We start from the raw sequence: 18,289 nt of genomic DNA on the forward strand, positions 1-18,289 counted from the left end.
AGGCACAACCAGGGAGCAACGCTTCCCGGGGTTCCTGGTGTTCCGGGGGCCCCGCGGCATGGCCCCTTGCGCCATGCTTAGCCTGGCAAGGTCTCGATTTGGAGAGGAGGCATGCCGCTTGGGCTTGGAGACGGCATTCCTCCATCAAAAGAAACCAAACCGAAGAGCTCCTGGAACACTCAGGACCAAGGCAGATGAGAAACCTCTAAGCAATTTTGTGGCCTTTTTTGTTGGTTGGTTTAAAAAAAAAAAAAAAGGAAAAGAAGAATAAAAGGAAAGTGCAGTGAAATTTACTCTTTAGCCTCAGCCAGTTTATTGTTCATCTCTTTACTTTGCTCCTTGTCTTCGGGTTGGGTGGCAGTGGGGACCTCTGCGCTCTTTTTCTTGGAGGCCCGGCCTGACACCACCTGCTTGTCTTTGGCCTTCCTCGGGGGCTTATGGCTCGCTGAGGTCTTTTTTGGTTTGGAACTCTGAACGCTAGGTTTCTCCACCTGCTCGGAGAGACAGACAGACAGACCGCAAATATAGAAACACAGAAAGGGAGGGAGTGGGCGAGAGAAGTTAGAGAGAAGACATGATTAGCTCGACAATAACCGTCATGATGACACCTGATGTTGTCTGAAGTATTTTCAGTGACTCAGGTCATCTGGCTTTGGAACCGGATGGTCAGGGGTTTTGGCCACAGGCTCACTGGCCACAGGGGCTCCCCGGCCTGGTGGCTGTCACCACAGAACGACCATGGTGGTAGATGGTATGGCTGTTTTGCCGATACCTGCTGCCCCTCCCCATGGGAAGATTGTACCTCATTACTCTGTTCAATTCGGGCAGGCCTAGGATTTGCTTTAGTCAATGAAATGTGAGCAGAAGGGATGGGGTCACCTCCAGAGGAAACTGGAGGGCCAACGGGTACTTCCCCCTGCTCTCTTCTCTCGGCCACGAGAGAGGCTCTCTGTCACCCGAGGGCCACACTGTAGAGGCGGCGAGGAGTAGGGCTGCCGGCCCCCCCACATGGTGGACAGTTATTAATGAGAAATAAACCTTTGTTGGTAGAAGATGCAAAGATTCGGGGGCGGTATCACCACTGACCATATAAACTGGCCTTTCCTGTTTCTGTCTCCAGGAAGGTGAGCTCGTGTGGAGAAATGGGCCAGGCAGTCTCACCTCAGAGAGGCCTTCACACTGCCCTCCATCCAGGCTTCCTCTCCTGCTGGCTCCCAGGATTCTCTTCCCCAGAGCAGCCCATCCACTCCCCCCAAACCCTCACCTCTAACTCTGCCCCCTTACTCCCAGGAAACGGCCTGGCCCTCTCTCTCCCAAGAACTCTGGGGTCACTGTGTATGGTCCCTCGATATGCCCTCCATCTCTGGGTTCACCTTCCCCAAACTTCCCTCCTTCCTTCTCTTGAGTCTTCTTTTGTGCGAAGCGGAATATGGCCAGAGATGCTGTTGGGCCTCCCAGGCTAAGACATTCACTCAGGGAGCTCCAGGGCTTTTCAGTCACCTCTGACCTGTACCTCCTGGTTTGCCCAGGAATGAGGGCTTTCACGGAACACAGAACTCTCAGTGCTCCAAGTGGAGGAGTCCAGTCAAGCTGACTTAGTTCCCACTTTACCTAGAATTTAGTCCAGGGCCAAACAGGAAACTATTTCAGTGCAAGACTTTCAGACAAAAGCAGAGGAAAGGCTCTCATGCTTTTCCTGCTTTTATAGATAAAAGGGATATTTGCACAACCCCATGTGGCTTGACTTCACAGAATCAGCCTTGGCATTTATGATTCCTGCTTCCAGCTGAGTCTCCAACTCGGTTCTCCCCCTCACAAGTGTGTACTGGGATACAAATAAGGCAAAGTACTGTTATTAATGGAAATCCCTGAATCCACTGAAAGTTACTTAGAAATGTAAATCATTCACAAACTGTCTATTACAGTAACAAATTACCCGGAATACATCTTGCAGCTGATGAGACAGGTGCTCTGAGCTGATGGTGCCTAGTGTTTATGGAGGAAAAGGATAAAAAGGAGTAAGGAGTTGTCCATGGATTGGAGCCGAGGATGCTGGCAGGGGCAGGGTGGGAGGAAGCCAGCGAGACACCTCCAATGGCTAGCACTTCAGGGGCAAAAGCGGCTGTTTTAAGAAGGAGGGACTGAGGGCTCAGGTGGGGTTTTCTGCCACTTTTTTGGAGGGTGGTTTTAAAATCTAGAAGCCAGTTCTCTGAAAACCGGCCAGTCCTCAAGCAGTTTTATTTTAGGCACTGTTCCTTTTAAACATTTCTTTGAATTTAGCCAAGGTTCCTGTTCCCTGGTTTCTGTGCTACCAAAAAGAGGAGGAATTTCCCAGGAGCCCTTGGGGTGGGGCCAGGTGGGCAGTAGCCCCGCCCTCACACTTTGCTGCCCTTAAGCCCTTGTATCTAGGTTGTGCTGAGGGGTTCCCCACAATATCTAGCTCACCTTTGGGGGTTCCTTGAAAGGTTCGCTGTAGAGGCTGCGTATTCTTCTGCGATCAATGACCTTATTGTCCGCTGGTGTGGGCTTGTTGGCTTCCCCTTTGAACTGGGCACTGTAGCTGGTCTCGTGAGCCATCTTATCATCTGGAGGCTTGTACTGGGGCCTGGCTTTTATCGGTTTCACAGGCTTGATATCCGTCCATGCTCTGAATTCGTTTCTGTGAATCAAAGAAAGCATAAGCGATATGAAGCACTATCTGGTGGGACACAGTGGTTCTCGAACAGGGCTGCAAGCACAGCAAAGCTCTCAGCGGGGCTCACTGCTGATGGAGGAGCGGCTCAGCAGTGAACTTCCCTGTCTCCTCATGGGGAAGCGCGTGGTTTCCTTCCTGCTGCATGGGTGCAGGCTGCGGCAGTAGCCCTTGTAGGAAGACAGGCTGCCAGCTACAACTGTGTGATCATAGAGAGGCAATTCTAATCTCTGGACCTTGTTTTTGCACTATCTTAGATGAGGCTGAAAACACTCAATCCACTCCATCATGCCTGGATTCAACCTCTAGGACTGAATGCCTGGCACGTGGGAGGTCAAGAGTGTGAGAATGAGACGTGTTAGAAGGTGTGTCTGGAGCCTTCATGCCACAGCCAAGGACCAAGGCCCCTCCCCCACCTTGTCATGCTGAGACCCTTTGTCCTCAAGGGTCTGCTAGCAGAGGGCTTGCTTCCTATGTTGCCAGAAATTTAACAGTCTTAATCCCTGTAGATGAAAACACTCATGAGATGTCTAAATGCTTCCAGATACAAACAAGCAAAATGTACCAAACACAGGTGGAGTCACTGTTAGGATGGGTATTTCGGTGAGTACACGCAGGACAGTCTTCGCGTGCTCTGGTGTGAATGGCTATGGGGCCTGACCCTTTAATGACCACCATCTGCTGCTCTTTCCTGAGTCAGTGTGTCCATGTTCTTATCGTGGCTCCTAACCAGCTGTTTCTGATCTGTTACAGGGCTGGAGACTAGATGGGGACAATGTCTGAAGCAGGGTCGAGTACATGCGGCTGCTTATAGAGGCCATGCGGTCCATCCTGTTCGTTGAGTGCATGACATCCGACGGATCTGTTCCCACTGGGAGCCATGAGAAGCTGTGTTGTGGGAAAGGAAGAGGTAGGATGTGCGTAAGTGCGGCTAGGTTCTTCCAGCGCTCTCGTCACCCTCACCGATGAGGCCCTCCTTCGGGGCTCAGAGACGAGGGGCACAAACAGGAGGGATGACGGAAAGAGCTGAGGCTGTGAGAGTCCTGCAGTCCCAGCCCCACTTCTAACGAGCTGTGGGGCAGGACCCTCCCTTCTCTGAGTCGGTCCAAAAAAGACTCAGACCAGACAATGTCTTTATCCTATGACCTTTTAGCTCAGAGGGTCTCTGAGTCGGTCAAGCTGGTTTGGTTAACACAGAGCCCCTTGTTGGTCATTTGACCTCCTGAGGGGAATTGGCTCATTTGTGAGGAGAGAGATCACAGTTTCTTAAGAGACTGTCCTCCCCACCACCCAAGCATCAGACTCACCTTTCCAATGCATCTTGGACCCTCACCTAGGGGCCCCACTGACTCAAATACAACATCCCTAGAACCAAAGCATCTTGTCTCCCCCTCCAAATTGTCTTCATTCCCTCATCATTCAATTTATTTCATTCATTCATTTGCAACACATTTCCTGAGTGCCTAGGGTCTCTCTGGCAGGATGCTGAGCTCTGTGGAGCCAAACTCAGTAAGAGAAGCCCTGGGCGCAAGAGGGAATGAGATTTGTCCAGGATGGTAAGAAAAGAGCCATGAAAGAGGGGGGGAGTGGGGAACACAGCCTATGCCAGCCTGGGAGGGAGTCGGAGATGTGGCTTCTGGAGTGGAGTCAGAGATGGGATGGGGAGCTGGCAAGGGTTCCAGGCAGAGTGAGGGGTACCCGAAGAGGCAGCTGAGACATGGCCCTGTGCACGCAGTTTGGGTGGTTGGGCTGAAGCTTGTGGGGAAGAGCACAGGAGGCTGGACAGATCGTGAGGTCCTGCCAGCCATGCTGAGGGGATGGTCTGGACTGTATCGAGGAGCTGCCAGATGGTTCCAAGCCAAAGAAGAATATGGCAGATTAGTTTGGGGAGAGAGAACTTTGGCAGAGGTGTGAATGGCGCATATACGGGGAGAGGTGAGTCAGGAGGCCAGGCAGGAGACTGTGCAGTGTGCCGGGAGGAAGACAGAGGCCTGAACCAGGACAGTGGCAATTGGGACTGAGAGTGGCTCCAAGTCAAGAGGGAAGTGGGCAGGACTTGAAAGTGGCTGAGTCGAGGGAGGCCAGGGTCAAAAGGGAATCTGGAGAGATTCAGGATTTGGGTTTGTGGATGTCAGCGCTACCCACTGAGTTGGGGAAACTGGGAGGAGAAGGGGACTTGGAGGGTTGAGACCCTCCAATTCTGTTAATGGCCCCCATCTGCTCTAGCCTCAAGGCTGCATTATATCTTTTCCTGTGCTCTCGTCCACTGTTTTACACTTCCGTGGGTTCACCCAGCTACTTCGACCTGACTTCTGAGCCATTCTGGGCTGGACTGGGTCACACTGGGCACTGTGGCCACCATGACCCCCCCCAAGTCTCCAGGCTCCCCCTCCTTCCTCCCACCCTTTAGGAACCGAGTATTGCCAAAGCCCCTTATACGTGGCTTATTGGTAACGACTTGGTTACTGCATATATGAGGTCAGAACCCTGAGTTTTTTGCTCCTACTTCTGCCTGCTTCCAGAATCAGGATTGACACAGGTCTACACTGGCCTGAGAGCTGTTTCTGGATCATCTCTCCCAGGCCAGCCTCTGCAGCTTTCCTGCATCTCTGGCCTGGCCTCTGGGCTGGCAGGCATTTCACAGTGAGCATTATCCGTGGGTTAATTGTCCTCGGACAATTGTCCTCGTGGGATCAGTCTGGTGACCCTGATCTTAAACAACTGATCTTCATATGAAGCCATGTAGTGAGTTCCATGATAAGGCCACTGCAATTAGGACAGACAGTTCAGCTGAAACCCAAATTCTGCTACTTAGAACTTTCTTCAAACTCGCCATAAAACCTTCCCCAGCCACAAGCCGTAACTAAGCATCTGTCACACAAGTAGAATCAGCTACCATTTGTTACCCACCTTTTATAAGCTGGAGGGTTGTTTTGGGTTTGCTTTGGTATATTATCTGTAATCCTTACAACAACTTTGAGAGACAGTCATATTGTATCTCTCTTACAAAAGAAGGTAACCCAGGCTCAGAGGGGTTAGGTGGCTTGCATAGGCCAAAGAGCTGGCAAAGAAGCAGGACTGATCTATGAGCCTGGGTCTGTGAGGCCCCACGGCCCACATCCTTCCACTACACTTCTCCCATGTGTCGACACTGCAGTGTGTTTGGCCTGTTCTCTCACTGGAGGGGCCTGTGCGGCTCAGGCCTGCTGAGTGCAATGCCGTGGAGGGTTTGGTGACACAGCTGCACGAGATGACCCCTGAGCTCCTCCAGCCCTGAGATGCTTCTCCCAGAACAGCATGGGCCACGCTCTCAGCTCAGTCATGACCACAGCCACTTGCCACCAGCCCAGGGTCCCCTGTACACATGGACTCCCCTTTCCGTGCAGCTGGATTTCAGCTCGATGGTTCATTCCTTTAATCATTTGACATTTACCAAACACCAGCCATGGGTGGGGCATGTGTCCTACAGGGCATGTGACCCAGTGGCCGAGGTGGCTACAGTTTAGTAGGTCAGAATCTGTCTGTGTGTGGTCCTAAGCAAATGGGACAGAGGGACAGAGGGAAAAGGATGCTTAATTTTCAAGGGGGCACTAAAAGATGGAGACAGAGAAGTGGACAAAGGGAATTCAGGCAGCACTCTGAGTCCCTGAGGCAGGCTCAGAGAGCAGGTGAGCGCTCAGGGTGTGGAGGATGGTGTCCTTGGAAGGATGTCCAGGTGACCAGGCTAGGTGGGAGCTGGGGCCAGGCTTACAGGGCCTGGAATGCTTTGTTTACATGCTTGCAGTTGGCCTGGGGAGCTGCTGAACGTTTCTGAGCGAAGCAGCACTGTTCCTCCATTAATGTCCTCCTCTCAGACTGCCCCACTTTTCTTTAATCTTCAAGGCCCAGCTTGGGGCTCTCCTCTTCCAGGACTCCCCTCCTGGATTTCTCAGCCCAAAGTTTCCTCTCTCTTGCCTCCTGGATACTTTACTACCTTGTCCAACTTTGTGGTGACCCATGCAGTTGTACATTGCTCTTTATTTTATGAGTTCACTTTACCTCTCCTGAGGGATGAGATACATAACAGAAAATTCCAGACGGAACCCGACTTTTTAGTCCAACCTCATCTGCAAGGCTGTGAAGGGATATCCTTTAACTTACCCTATGTCAAACTGCGGGTTAGGGGCAGAGCTGGGTGAGAAACCCCCTGGTGTCTACGTGCTGTGCCAGGCCCTGGCCCTCACCCAGGCCCCCACTGAGAATCGTGTTCCATATCTTTCTCACATTCTCCATGGGACTTAAGGGCTTGGCATTGAGTGACTATTTCATGGAATTAGCTCTTATTTGATCTCCTTTCTGGTCTTTTCTTCTTGTAGGAAAGAGTTGTCCATACTAAAGCAAGCATCTGGTGTCTCCCAAGCTTTCGTAAAATCCACCCTCCCTAGATTGACAGGAGGCTGCCCAGAGCCCCCAGTGAGTGAAGCCACTATGGTGGCAAAGGGTTGGGGACAGGAAGGAAGCCCTGACAATCAGGGGGCAGGTAAGGAAAGGAATAGTTTGCTAACACTTCCCAATGCCCACTTCCTTTAGGCTGAGCTCTCTGTGCATCCAGCTTTAGTTTACCTTTTCATCATCCCTGTGAGGTTGCTGTTATTAGCCCCACGTTATATATGAGGAACCTGAGTACAGACAGGTGAAGAGCTCGCCAAGCCAGTAAGCCGTTATTGGACGTGAGTCTGTCTGGCTCAAAGCCCATGCCCCTTCTGCCATCCCACTCTTGGGGGTGGATGTGTAACCCGTCACAAGCTCATGGCAGCTTCAGCTCCGGGCAGCAATCACAAGACAGCACTTCCCTTCAGCCATTCTGGGTGCCCCAGTGAGACTGTAAGCATATGGGAGGGTCCCACATCTACTGGCTGCTGCCCCTGGCATCCCAGAGAGGCTCCCCATGCCATGGCTCCTCCTGTATCATGATCCAGGGAAGCCATGGGGATGGGATTTCCAACTGCATTGCCATGGGCCCATGATCCCCTCCACAGCAAATCATTCTAGGCTCGATGCAGTTCTTCTCTCCTGCACAATCCCTGCAGGGACAGAGCAGGGTTTGGGATTATGATGACCCTCTGTGGCTGGGTAAACTACACGGGGAAGTAGGCTCAACCAGTATGTTCAGGTCTGGGTTTAACAGACTCCTCTAATGGCTCCTGTGTGCTGGAAAATCTGTGGAGAAAAGCTTGGGCCAGCCTCCAAGCTCCCATCAAGAAACAGCAGAGACAGGCCCAGGGTAAGTCACCTCACAGAGACCTGGTAGACAAGATGTTCCTAGACTGTTCCCACGGGGCCTTTAGATAGGTGCATTCTTGCATTCTGAGAAGCTGCTAAAGCAGTTTGCTGACCAGGCAAAGATTTTAAAGGAGGCAGCAAACACCCTACTTTTGCCTCCTCCTGTCCAGTCCCCCTGTGCCATCTCACTTCAGCCCTCGAGACCTCCTCTCCTTGGACCGTGGCCTCAGAACCTCAGCATCAGAGTCCCAGGCTCTCCCTCCTCCCTCTGATTCATCGGCACAGGCTCCAGGAGAGATTGTCCTCCAGCTCCGCCATGAGCACACTACTTCCCTGCTAAACCCTGAGGCAGATCCCAGTCACTACAGGACCAGCTGTGCTCCAAGCCAAGGCCCCCTCCAGTTTGCTTACACTGTGGCTCCTCAGGACGACGTGCACGGCCCTGTGACTCAGTCCGCAGTTATCCTTCTGGCCTTACTTCGTCCTCACCAGCCACCCCGTCGTCACTCAGTGAGCACCTGCTCGGTGCCAGGTGCAGCACAAAGCTCCTTAAACGAATTACGAGCCCGAGCCCGAGCCACAGCTACCATGGCTGACTTTGCCAGTGACATCACCACGGCCCCTCCCCACACACCTGCCGCACTGCCCCTCCTCCGAACTTTCGCCCTTGCCGTTCCCATGCCCAGCATCCTCTTCCCTCCATACCCCCTGGCTTTTGTGTGGAGCTTGTTCTCTGACCTTATCCCTCCGCAGCACTCACTGAGCATGTTACGGCAGGTGGCCTGGGTAGGTCTCTCTCTTCCCTCCCAGAGGTGCCATCGTCGAGGATCAGGACGGTCTCTCTGCATCTGTGTGATGCTGGCGGAGCCTGGGCCAGCAATTCAAAACGCAGCCTCCCCCTCTCTCTGCTGAAGGATTGGCTGCCCCAGAAGTCCTGGCTGCCCCAGCTGGGCGAGGGCATGAGGGGGCCGTCCAAGAGTCTCTTGGCTTCGGGCATCTGTGTCACTTCTCACCATATCCACAGATTCTTGCACACTCCTCTCTCAGGTGGGACTCCTGCTTGCTTCCTTGCGGAGCACTCACACTGAGGACAGAAAGTGGCCACGACAGGAGGACTCACACACACGCCCCCACGGAGAGGCCTGTGCGCAAGGAACTGCAGTGTCGTGCTGAAGGGCACGTGAATGGGCCATCTTAGAGGTTGAGCCTCAGGCCCCTGCAAGGATTCAGATGATGCTGGGAGAGTGCCTAGAACCATTCTAGAAGCCATTCCTTGGTTTCTGACCCTTAGAAACTGTAGGAGATAGTAAACATTGGTCGGCTTAAGCTGTTAAGTGTTGGTAGTCAGGTGTTACAGAGCAATCGATTCTAATATGCACCCTGATCAGAAATTATTCCTCTCCTCAAAAGGGGCTTAAAACACCCACACTTCACTTCGCAAAGCAGAGAGCCCTGGTGTGAACAGAGCACAGGAACTTCAAGCTCCAGCAGAAATGTGGCACTAAGTGAACAGAAGGTCCTGCTCTGGTTGCAAGAAAATTGGGGGGTAGGGCAGGGTGGGACCATACTGTGGCCCTCACTAGGAGGTAGCAAGGCCTCCGATGCCACAAAGCGGATAAAGATGAGGCTGCCTTGAGGCCAGGTCATCAGCAGAAACAAAGAAACACAGGCCCTCAGGAGAAAACCGTGTCTCAGAGCACTCAGCATATACAGGGAGGTACAGGCAGGGTTTAACAAGGTGAGAAATGGCACAGAGCCCCAGTCAGGACAGAGAAGGGGGTTCACTGGCAAGGGCACAGGCTGGGGAGTGGGATAAACCTGGGCTACAGCCCAGCTCCAACCCTCGGGCCAGGCCCTCCCCTGCTCTGAACCATAGGGAGCTTGAGACCGACATCACAGGACTGATGCAGGGTTCAAGGAGAATGTCGTCATTGAAGAGGACCTGCCCATCTGTGTCAGTGCGACAAAGCCCATGCTGGATAACTGTATAATAAATGCATTTGGTTTTCATCACAGAGTTGTTTGTTCAAGAAAAACTATTGAGTATCTTCTATATTCCAGGCCCAGGGCTAGCAATGTAGCATGAACAGGTGGAAGCAACAACAGCCCCCACTGGCTTGGTAGTCGGGCTGGGAGATTCAGACAACCACGCCGTCAGCTGTCTGTCCCTATGGCTGTAGTTCTTTCTCTTTTTAAAAAGATTTTATTTATTTGACCGAGAGAGACACAGCAAGAAAGGGAGCACTAACAGGGGAAGTGGGAGAGAAAGAAGCAAGCTTCCCACTAAGCAGGGAGTCTGATGGGGTCTCCATCCCAGGACCCTGAGATCATGACCTGAGCCGAAGGCAGACACTTAAACCACTGAGCCACCCAGGAACCCCCCGCCCCCCGCAGTGCTTGTATTTCTGACCACTGCCGTCAACATTCCGGTGCTAAGAGAGGGCAAAATCTGGGCTGCAGCTTCCGATGCCAGGTTTATTTCTGAATGCATTTCACATTAGACTTGAACAAAGTAGCATTCAGTGAATGCCTGATTAATTGAATCTCCAATACTGAATGTCCACCATACACAGACGTTCGCTTAAGGACCTGCCCCACTTACACACATTTTCTTGCAGTGATTCAAGGGGAGATACTGAAAGAGCAATTATGGGGGGAGGGGGAGACTGAAGACAGGCAGGGAGCCAGTTGATTGATGAAGCCCGGCTCCAGGAGAGGGAGGGGGGCAGGCATCAGAAGAATGGCGAGAGAGTTTGGCCTTGGAGAGAAAGCGTTGCCAAAGAAGAGAATAGGGGCTGCTCTTTCATTTCTAATTTGAAAAGGCCTAGCATTTACAAGAAATGATGAGATAGAATTACACAAGGAATAATTCTACTGCTGGGGAGAATATCTACATGTGTTAATTGGTGCAAATCACTTCTCCACAAAAGTAGGGACTCAATAATGGATTACTGCCAGCCGTGATAGAATATAAATTCCATGTCTCTGCCCATAAGGCCCAGATTTATTACATATCTAAGTTCTTGGGAAATAAAATTCTCTCCTCATCCTCTTGACAACAAAATTTCCAACAACATTCTTCCACTGTTTTATGATGGAAGAAAATCGTGCTGTTAAGACTTAATGGTCTAAAATCTTCCTATGGATTCTCATAGGTAATTTACATTGTCATGGAAACATTAAGTTTCTGTTCAAAAATCTTGCCTACGTTTGTTATATTAAAGTGTTCTTGAAGAAGGGAAGCAGGCTCTTTCATGAAATCTGTTGGAAACAAGCCAGTGAACGCTGTCGGTTGCCAAGCTATTGTCAGGAGCCTGTTCAAGGAAGTAGGATGTGGAGATTAAAAAGAAAAAAAAAACACCTGAGCCTAGAGGGGTGCAGGGGCTTAGAGCGGCTTTTCTCTCTTTGGAGGGGAATGAAAGATTGTTTCTTCCTGGTAGAAATGACTGGGTCGGGAGAGGAGCTTTATGGGCTATGCCTGTGTATTTGCTTGCTTGCGTCTTTCAGCTTCTTTTGTGTGAGAGGGAGAAAGGGGATCTGATGGAGAATACCAATGCTGTAAGCATTTAGGACCACAGTTCTTGGCCATTAACATCCAGTAAACACATGCACAACACATATATAATAGTTTTCTAAAATGCAGAAGGCATGTACTTGAGCAAATCAATGTCTGTATATAAAGAAAAGTTTGAAGCACATCTAATGTGAACAGAGAACGAGTGGAAAAGAATCCGCCCTTTCCTTTACATGGAAAGATCCACTATGGGTAGCAGTTGGCAATGACAAAATCAGGGCTTCAGTTTCTTCATTAGGTAAATGAAGATTCTGTGGGTAACTGCTAAGTCCTGTCCCAGGCTGCATGAGGCTCACAAGCCCAATGCAGGGAGCCTCATGGGAAATAGCGTTTCACACAGAGAAAGCTCATGTGCACAACATGTATAGAATTATGAGGACAAAGAGTTAAAAATAAAATTGCTCAATTAGGGGGTGCCTGGGTGGCTCAGTGGGTTAAGCCTCTGCCTTCGGCTCAGGTCATGATCCCAGGGTCCTGGGATTGAGCCCTGCACTGAGCTCTCTGCTAGGCAGGGAGCCTGCTTCCCGCCCACCCCCACCACTTGACATTTCTCTCTGTCAAATAAATAAATAAAATCTTTTAAAAAATAAAAATAAATAAAATTCCTCAATTAGGAGTCAGTGTGATTCTACACAAATTAATTGATGTTGCCATATTTACTAGGCACTATGCTAAGAACTGTATGGAAGAAAAAAGTGCAAAATAGGAAAGCTATAGTTGTCAGGTAGAGGATAAGAATGAGGGAGTGTGGTGGTTAAAATAAGTACACATGCAAACACACCTCAGGTAGAAAAAAATAAGAACTAGAGGAGAGCTTATAGGAAAATCACAATGACTCCCTCTTTACTCTGTCCTGCTCCCCACTTCCCCATTAGTAGCTGGGCGTTTTAGTCATGGGAGTCCTGGGGTGGTTTTGCCAATAGACCACAGAGTTATCCGGCTGAGGTTGAAAATAGAAGGCTGCATTCTTCTGGTTAGTTGGGTCCCAAAGCTTTGCATCCATTAGTTGCAGAAAGATGGTTCCTTAGGAAACAGAAACACCGAGAGTATATCCCCTGAAAGTGCTGCCTTCTTCTGGGGGCGGACCTAGGATTCTGGGAGGATACTCCCATGAGGTGAGCTCCACACAGTTCCAAGGATGTTGCATGATACATTTAGAGAAATGTTCAATAAGCTTAAGTTTCCTCATTCTTTGTTTGGTGCCCAGGAAGTACTTAGTAAATATCTTTTTTGCAAATCAAGCTGGTGCCGAAGAAAATGGCATTTTGTATTTTATTGAGACCCATGCTAATTTATTCTTTAAAATGTAATTCAGTTATGCGGGAATACTAGGAGAACTTCATGTCAATATATCTGGATGAAACAGACAAATTCTTAGAAAGATGCAAATTACAAAACTGACTAAAAAATAGAAAAACTGAATAAGTACATATCAAGTAAAGAAATTGAATTAGTAATTTAAAATCTTTCCCCAAAGAAAAACCAGCCCCAGATGGTTTCTCTCGTGAGTTACATTAAACATTAAGGAAAAAATAAATACCAATCCTAACAACCTCTTTTAGAAAAGAGAACATTTCCCAACTCATTTTAAGATGGGTAATATCAGATATTTTTCTGATACCAAGCCAGTCAAAGTCCTTACAAGAAAACTACAGGCCAGTATTTCTCATGAATATAAATATTAAAACTCTTAAAAAAGAGGAGTAAATCAAATCTAGCAACATATGGAAAGGTTTATAAGCCATGAACAAGTGAGATTTATCTCAGGAATGCAAGGTTGGTTTACCACCCTAAAATCAGTTAATATAATATAACATTTTCATAGAATAAAGGACAGAAACCACAGATCATCTTAATAGACATAGAAAAAATATTTGCCAAAATCAAACACTTTTCCATGATTAAAAAAAAAACAAACAAAAACCCTCAGCAAAGCAGGAACAGAAGGGATGTTCATCAACCTAATAGCATCTACAAAAACCCTACAACTAACATCATACTCAATGGTGAGAGACTAAATGATTTTCTCCCAAAATTAGGAACAAGGCAAAGATGTCCACTGTCATCACTTCTATTCAACATTGTACTGTAGGTCATAGTCAGAATAATAAAGCAAGAAAAAAAAATTAAAGGCACACAGATTAGAAGAGAAGAAGTAAAACTGTCATTATTTACATAAATATGATCTTGCACTTAGAAAATCCTCAAGAACCTACAAAAAGTACTAGAACAAATGAATGAGTTTAGCACGGTTGCTGGATACTCAATATATAAAAATGAATTATATTTCTATAGACTAGTAACAGACATTGGAAAAAGAAAAAAAATTTAAATCCATTCATCAGAAAGAGTAAAATACTTAGGAACAAGTTCAATAAAAGATGTGCAATGCCTATAACTGAAACCTACATAACACTGCTGGGAGAAATTGAAGACCTAAATAAAGACATACACCATGTCCCTAAATTGGAAGAGTCAATATTGTTAGGACAGCAGTTCTAGAAATTGATCTATGAGTTCAAAGCAATCCTTATCAAAATCCCAAGAGGACTTCTGTAGACAATGACAAGCTGATCTTAAAACTTACACGGAAATGTAAGAGATCTAGAATTGCCAACACAATTTTGAGAAAGAGAAACAAAGTCTGAAGATTTACTCTACCTGATTTCAAAAGTTATTATAAAGCTACAGTAATCAGGTATGTTACTGCATAAAGATAGACACATTCATCTAAGAACAAAAGAGATTTTTGCATATAGTTAGTGCATTGTAGCTGGCTTTTCTTGGGGTACAGAGCTGATTAAATTTGTTAAATCTTCTGTAATTTGGTGAGCTGATTGATTATTCAACTACTGGTAGCTTGAAATCAGCCATGTGAAAATATCAGGAAGTTGGCCAACACTACAAATCAGGCCCCTCCTTTTTTCCAGAGAGCTAGTTAAACATTTACCATCATACCACTGCTCACATATGTGGTTTATTTATTTTTGAAAAAATGTGCTAAGGTAATTCAGTAGGGAAAACCATAAGTGTTTCCAGCAAATGTGTTGGGAAAAGTGGATATCCATGTGAAAAGAAAACGAATCTCAACCATTATCTTACACCATACACACAATTGTAATTAGAAATGGACTAGAGACCTAAATGTTAATCCTAAAACCATGTAACTTATAAGACACAGAGGAAAATCTTTGTGACCTTGGAGTAGGCAAAGATTTCTTAGATCTGACAAAAAACCCCAAAACAATAAAAGAGAAAAATGATAAATTTAAGTTCATCAAAATTAAACTGTTTACTCTTCAAAAGACACCATTCAAACAAGGTAAAGACAAGCATAGTCTGAGAAAAATATTTGCAAAACATCTGTAAAGGATTTGCATTCAGAATATATAAAGATCTCTTAAAACTCAATGATAAGACAAAGAACCCAATTTAAAAATGGGAAAAATGTTAATAGACTGTTTACAAAAGAAGACCTACAATGGCAAATAAGCACATGAAAAAATTGCAGTCATTAGGAAATACAAATTAAAACCACAGTAAGATCCCACTACATACTTGAGAAAATGGCTAAAATAAAGCACATTGATTTTGCTTGATGTTATAAAAAATGTGGAGCAATCAATCTCTTCTACATTGCTGATGGGAATGTAAAACAATACAGCTACTTTGGGGGGGGAATTTTTTTTTATGTTAACCATACACTTACCATATGACCCAGCAATTCTACTCCTAAATACCAAAAAGAAATATACACACCCACAAATGACTTGTATGTTACTAACTGAATGTTAGTAACAGCATTATTCATGGGAGCCAAAGAGCTGGAAAGAACTCAAATGTTCATGAACTAATGAATGAATAGACAAAATGGGTAAATCCCTTGAACGGATGATACTCAGCAGCAAAAAGGAATGAACCAATATGGAGGAATCTCGGGAACATCATGCTGAATCAAAGAGGCCAGACAGAGAACATTGCCTATTATATGATGCCATTTACATAAAATTTCTAGAAAAGGCAAACTGTAGAAACAGGAAGATCAGGAGCTGTCTAGGCCTAGGTCAGGAGGATGGGTTGATTGAAAATGAACACAAGGGATGGCAGCATTCTAAAACCCTTTAAGGGATGGCTTTACCACTGTATTCCTTTATCAAATCTTATCCAACTGTGCACTTAAAAGGGGTGAACTGTATCTTATGTGAATTATATCTCAGTAAAGCTGTTAAAAAATCCAGCTGGAACATCTTCCCTGACCCCCCTCCTCTTGCAGGGAGGTGATCCTGGCCTGATTCGATGCCCTGGGACTTCCCTGTACCAGCTTCTTTGTCTGATTTCCCACATCGTGCTCCTGGCTATTTGTTTGCAAGCCCATCTGTGAGGCCTGGGAGGGCCAAGGTGGCTTCGAAGCAGAGTTGCAAAGAATTACTATCTTTTGTTCTTGATTCCATATCCTTATATATATGATTCCATAACCTTACGGAACCTTATAACCTTCCCTATGATACAATTATAGAAATACTTGTAATCCTACCCTGCATGTTTATTTCTTCCATTTAAATCTTTAGGCCTCTGGAAATATATTACTATTTTTGTGCGGGCTGCTCAAGTGCGAAAGGCAGCACTGCAGCCTCCGCTGGCAAGGGTGTGGGGAAAGTGCAGCCTGACTCAACCCAGCAGGACACCTCTGTGCCTCCCCAACCCCTGTCCCTGGGATCTGATACATCATCAGTCCTCACTGCATATTTATTGACTATGTGAATTAAGGAGTGAAGCCTTTAAAACTGTTATCCTTTGATCTAGCAATGCCATTTCTAGAAACTTGTCATAAGGAAATAACTGGAAAAGAAAACATTTTTTCATGTATTACAAACTCTTGTTTAATTATCATGTGTGAAGGCTGCAAACTATTCCTTTGTTTGGAAATACAAATTCACTCTAAGTCTGCCAATGCTGGGGCACGACCAAACCTCAGAAATTATTAAGTAATGGTGAGCATAAAAATATTAAGTAGGTGATCCCCATGATGCCATTTTTGGTGCATTTAATGTCATGCTTGTTTTGTGTTGCTAATGATTCACTGGAAGTGACACCATTAAATTCTGCTTTGGGCTGCCTAAGCGTCCTCTCAGCTGAGGTAGCGGGAGCTCTGGGGGCACAGCAGGGGGAGTGCAGCGGGGCAGCAAGAGGGTAGGCAGTCTGGTAAGGGGAATTACAGACTTCATTTACCCAGGTACAACTAAATGCTCTTGGCTTCGGTGCCTCTCTTTCCACAATGCAATTTTTTTCCCCCAGCAAGTCTTTCAGCAACCTGTGAACTCTAAAGAAATAACAGACATACTCAGAGGCATCAGAGGCATCAGAGTCAGAGAAAAATGTGAGACTTTTCTTCAGGCCATGAAATCTGGAGGCGTTTTTGTCAAAAATGGGACCTAGGGGCGCCTGAGTGGCTCAGTGGTTTAAGCCTCTGCCTTTGGCTCAGGTCATGATCTCAGGTCCTGGGATTGAGTCCCACATCAGGCTCTCTGCTCAGTGGGGAGCCTGCTTCCCCTTCTCTCTCTGCCTGCCTCTCTGCCTACTTACGATGTCTCTCTGTCAAATAAATAAATAAAATCTTTTTTTTTAAGATTTTATTTATTTATCAGAGAGAGGAGGGGGAGAGAGCGAGCACAGGCAGACAGAATGGCAGGCAGAGGCAGAGGGAGAAGAAGCAGGCTCCCTGCTGAGCAAGGAACCCGATGTGGGACTCGATCCCAGGACGCTGGGATCATGACCTGAGCCGAAGGCAGCTGCTTAACCAACTGAGCCACCCAGGCGTCCCAAATAAATAAAATCTTAAAAAAAAAAACCAAAAAAAAAAAAACAAAAAAAAAAACAGGACCTAGAATTTCTTCGTGAAGCTGCATTGTCATGACACTCAGTCTTGTTAGTCACTTGCTGGGGCCAGCAACCAGGGGGGCAGTACATTTGGTATGGCACCTTTGAAGGCCAGCTGTGGGACGCCTGGGGGGCTCAGTCAGTTCAGTGCCTGACTCTTGGTTTCAGCTGAGGTATGATGTCAGGATCGTGAGATCAAGCCGGCGTCAAGCTACATGCTCAGAACGGTCTGCTTGGAGTTTCTCTCTCCCTCTGCCCCTCCCCCACCTCTCACGTAAATTGTTCTTTAAAAAAACCCATAGAGGCCAGTTGCTAAGGGGCAACAGGAAAGCCAGGGCTGCATGATTTCCTATCTCATCTCTACGCCACAGGTGGGAGGCACTTACACATATTTGCTCTCTAATCTTCAGGGTGGCCCCAGAAGGCTGGAGTCTCCCAAGTCCCAGATCAGTGCAGGAATTTACATGGGGTGTCTCAGTCACTCAGGTCAAGATTTGAGCCCAGGTCTGTTCAACTCCACAATTCGACCTCTTTAAGCTGCCCCGTGAAAGCTTGAAACACTTTCATTAGTCGTGTCTTTGCATGGGCCTGTCCTCACCTTGAATTTTGTCTTTCCACTTTCTGCTGGGGAAACAACTACTTCAAAATGCAGCTCAGATAGAGGCAAAGAAGGCAGTAGAGAGAACAGGTTAAAGACACAATCTAGGGCACCTGGGTGACTCAGTGGGTTAAGCCGCTGCCTTCGGCTCAGGTCATGATCTCAGGGTCCTGGGATTGAGTCCCGCATCGGGCTCTCTGCTCAGCAGGAAGCCTGCTTCCCTCTCTCTCTCTCTGCCTGCCTCTCCATCTACTTGTGATCTCTCTCTGTCAAATAAATAAATAAA

General features: G+C 47.3%; 1 protein-coding gene across 1 annotated transcript in view; it reads right to left on the bottom strand.

Annotated features, from left to right (window-relative positions):
• MAP6 (microtubule associated protein 6) overlaps positions 1 to 18,289 on the bottom strand; it is a 72,275-nt gene that overhangs the window by 17,614 nt on the left and 36,372 nt on the right. The window contains exons 2-3 of the mRNA XM_004768011.3: positions 2,446 to 2,659; positions 295 to 491 (exon numbers count right to left, since the gene is read on the bottom strand). Of these exons, the coding sequence (XP_004768068.2) occupies positions 295 to 491; positions 2,446 to 2,659 (411 nt within the window). The remainder of the gene's footprint in view (positions 1 to 294; positions 492 to 2,445; positions 2,660 to 18,289) is intronic.

The sequence above is a fragment of the Mustela putorius genome, unplaced genomic scaffold (assembly GCF_011764305.1).
Source record: "Mustela putorius furo isolate JIRA1106 unplaced genomic scaffold, ASM1176430v1.1 tig00003987_pilon_pilon_pilon, whole genome shotgun sequence".
In the NCBI taxonomy this organism is placed as follows: domain Eukaryota; kingdom Metazoa; phylum Chordata; class Mammalia; order Carnivora; family Mustelidae; genus Mustela; species Mustela putorius.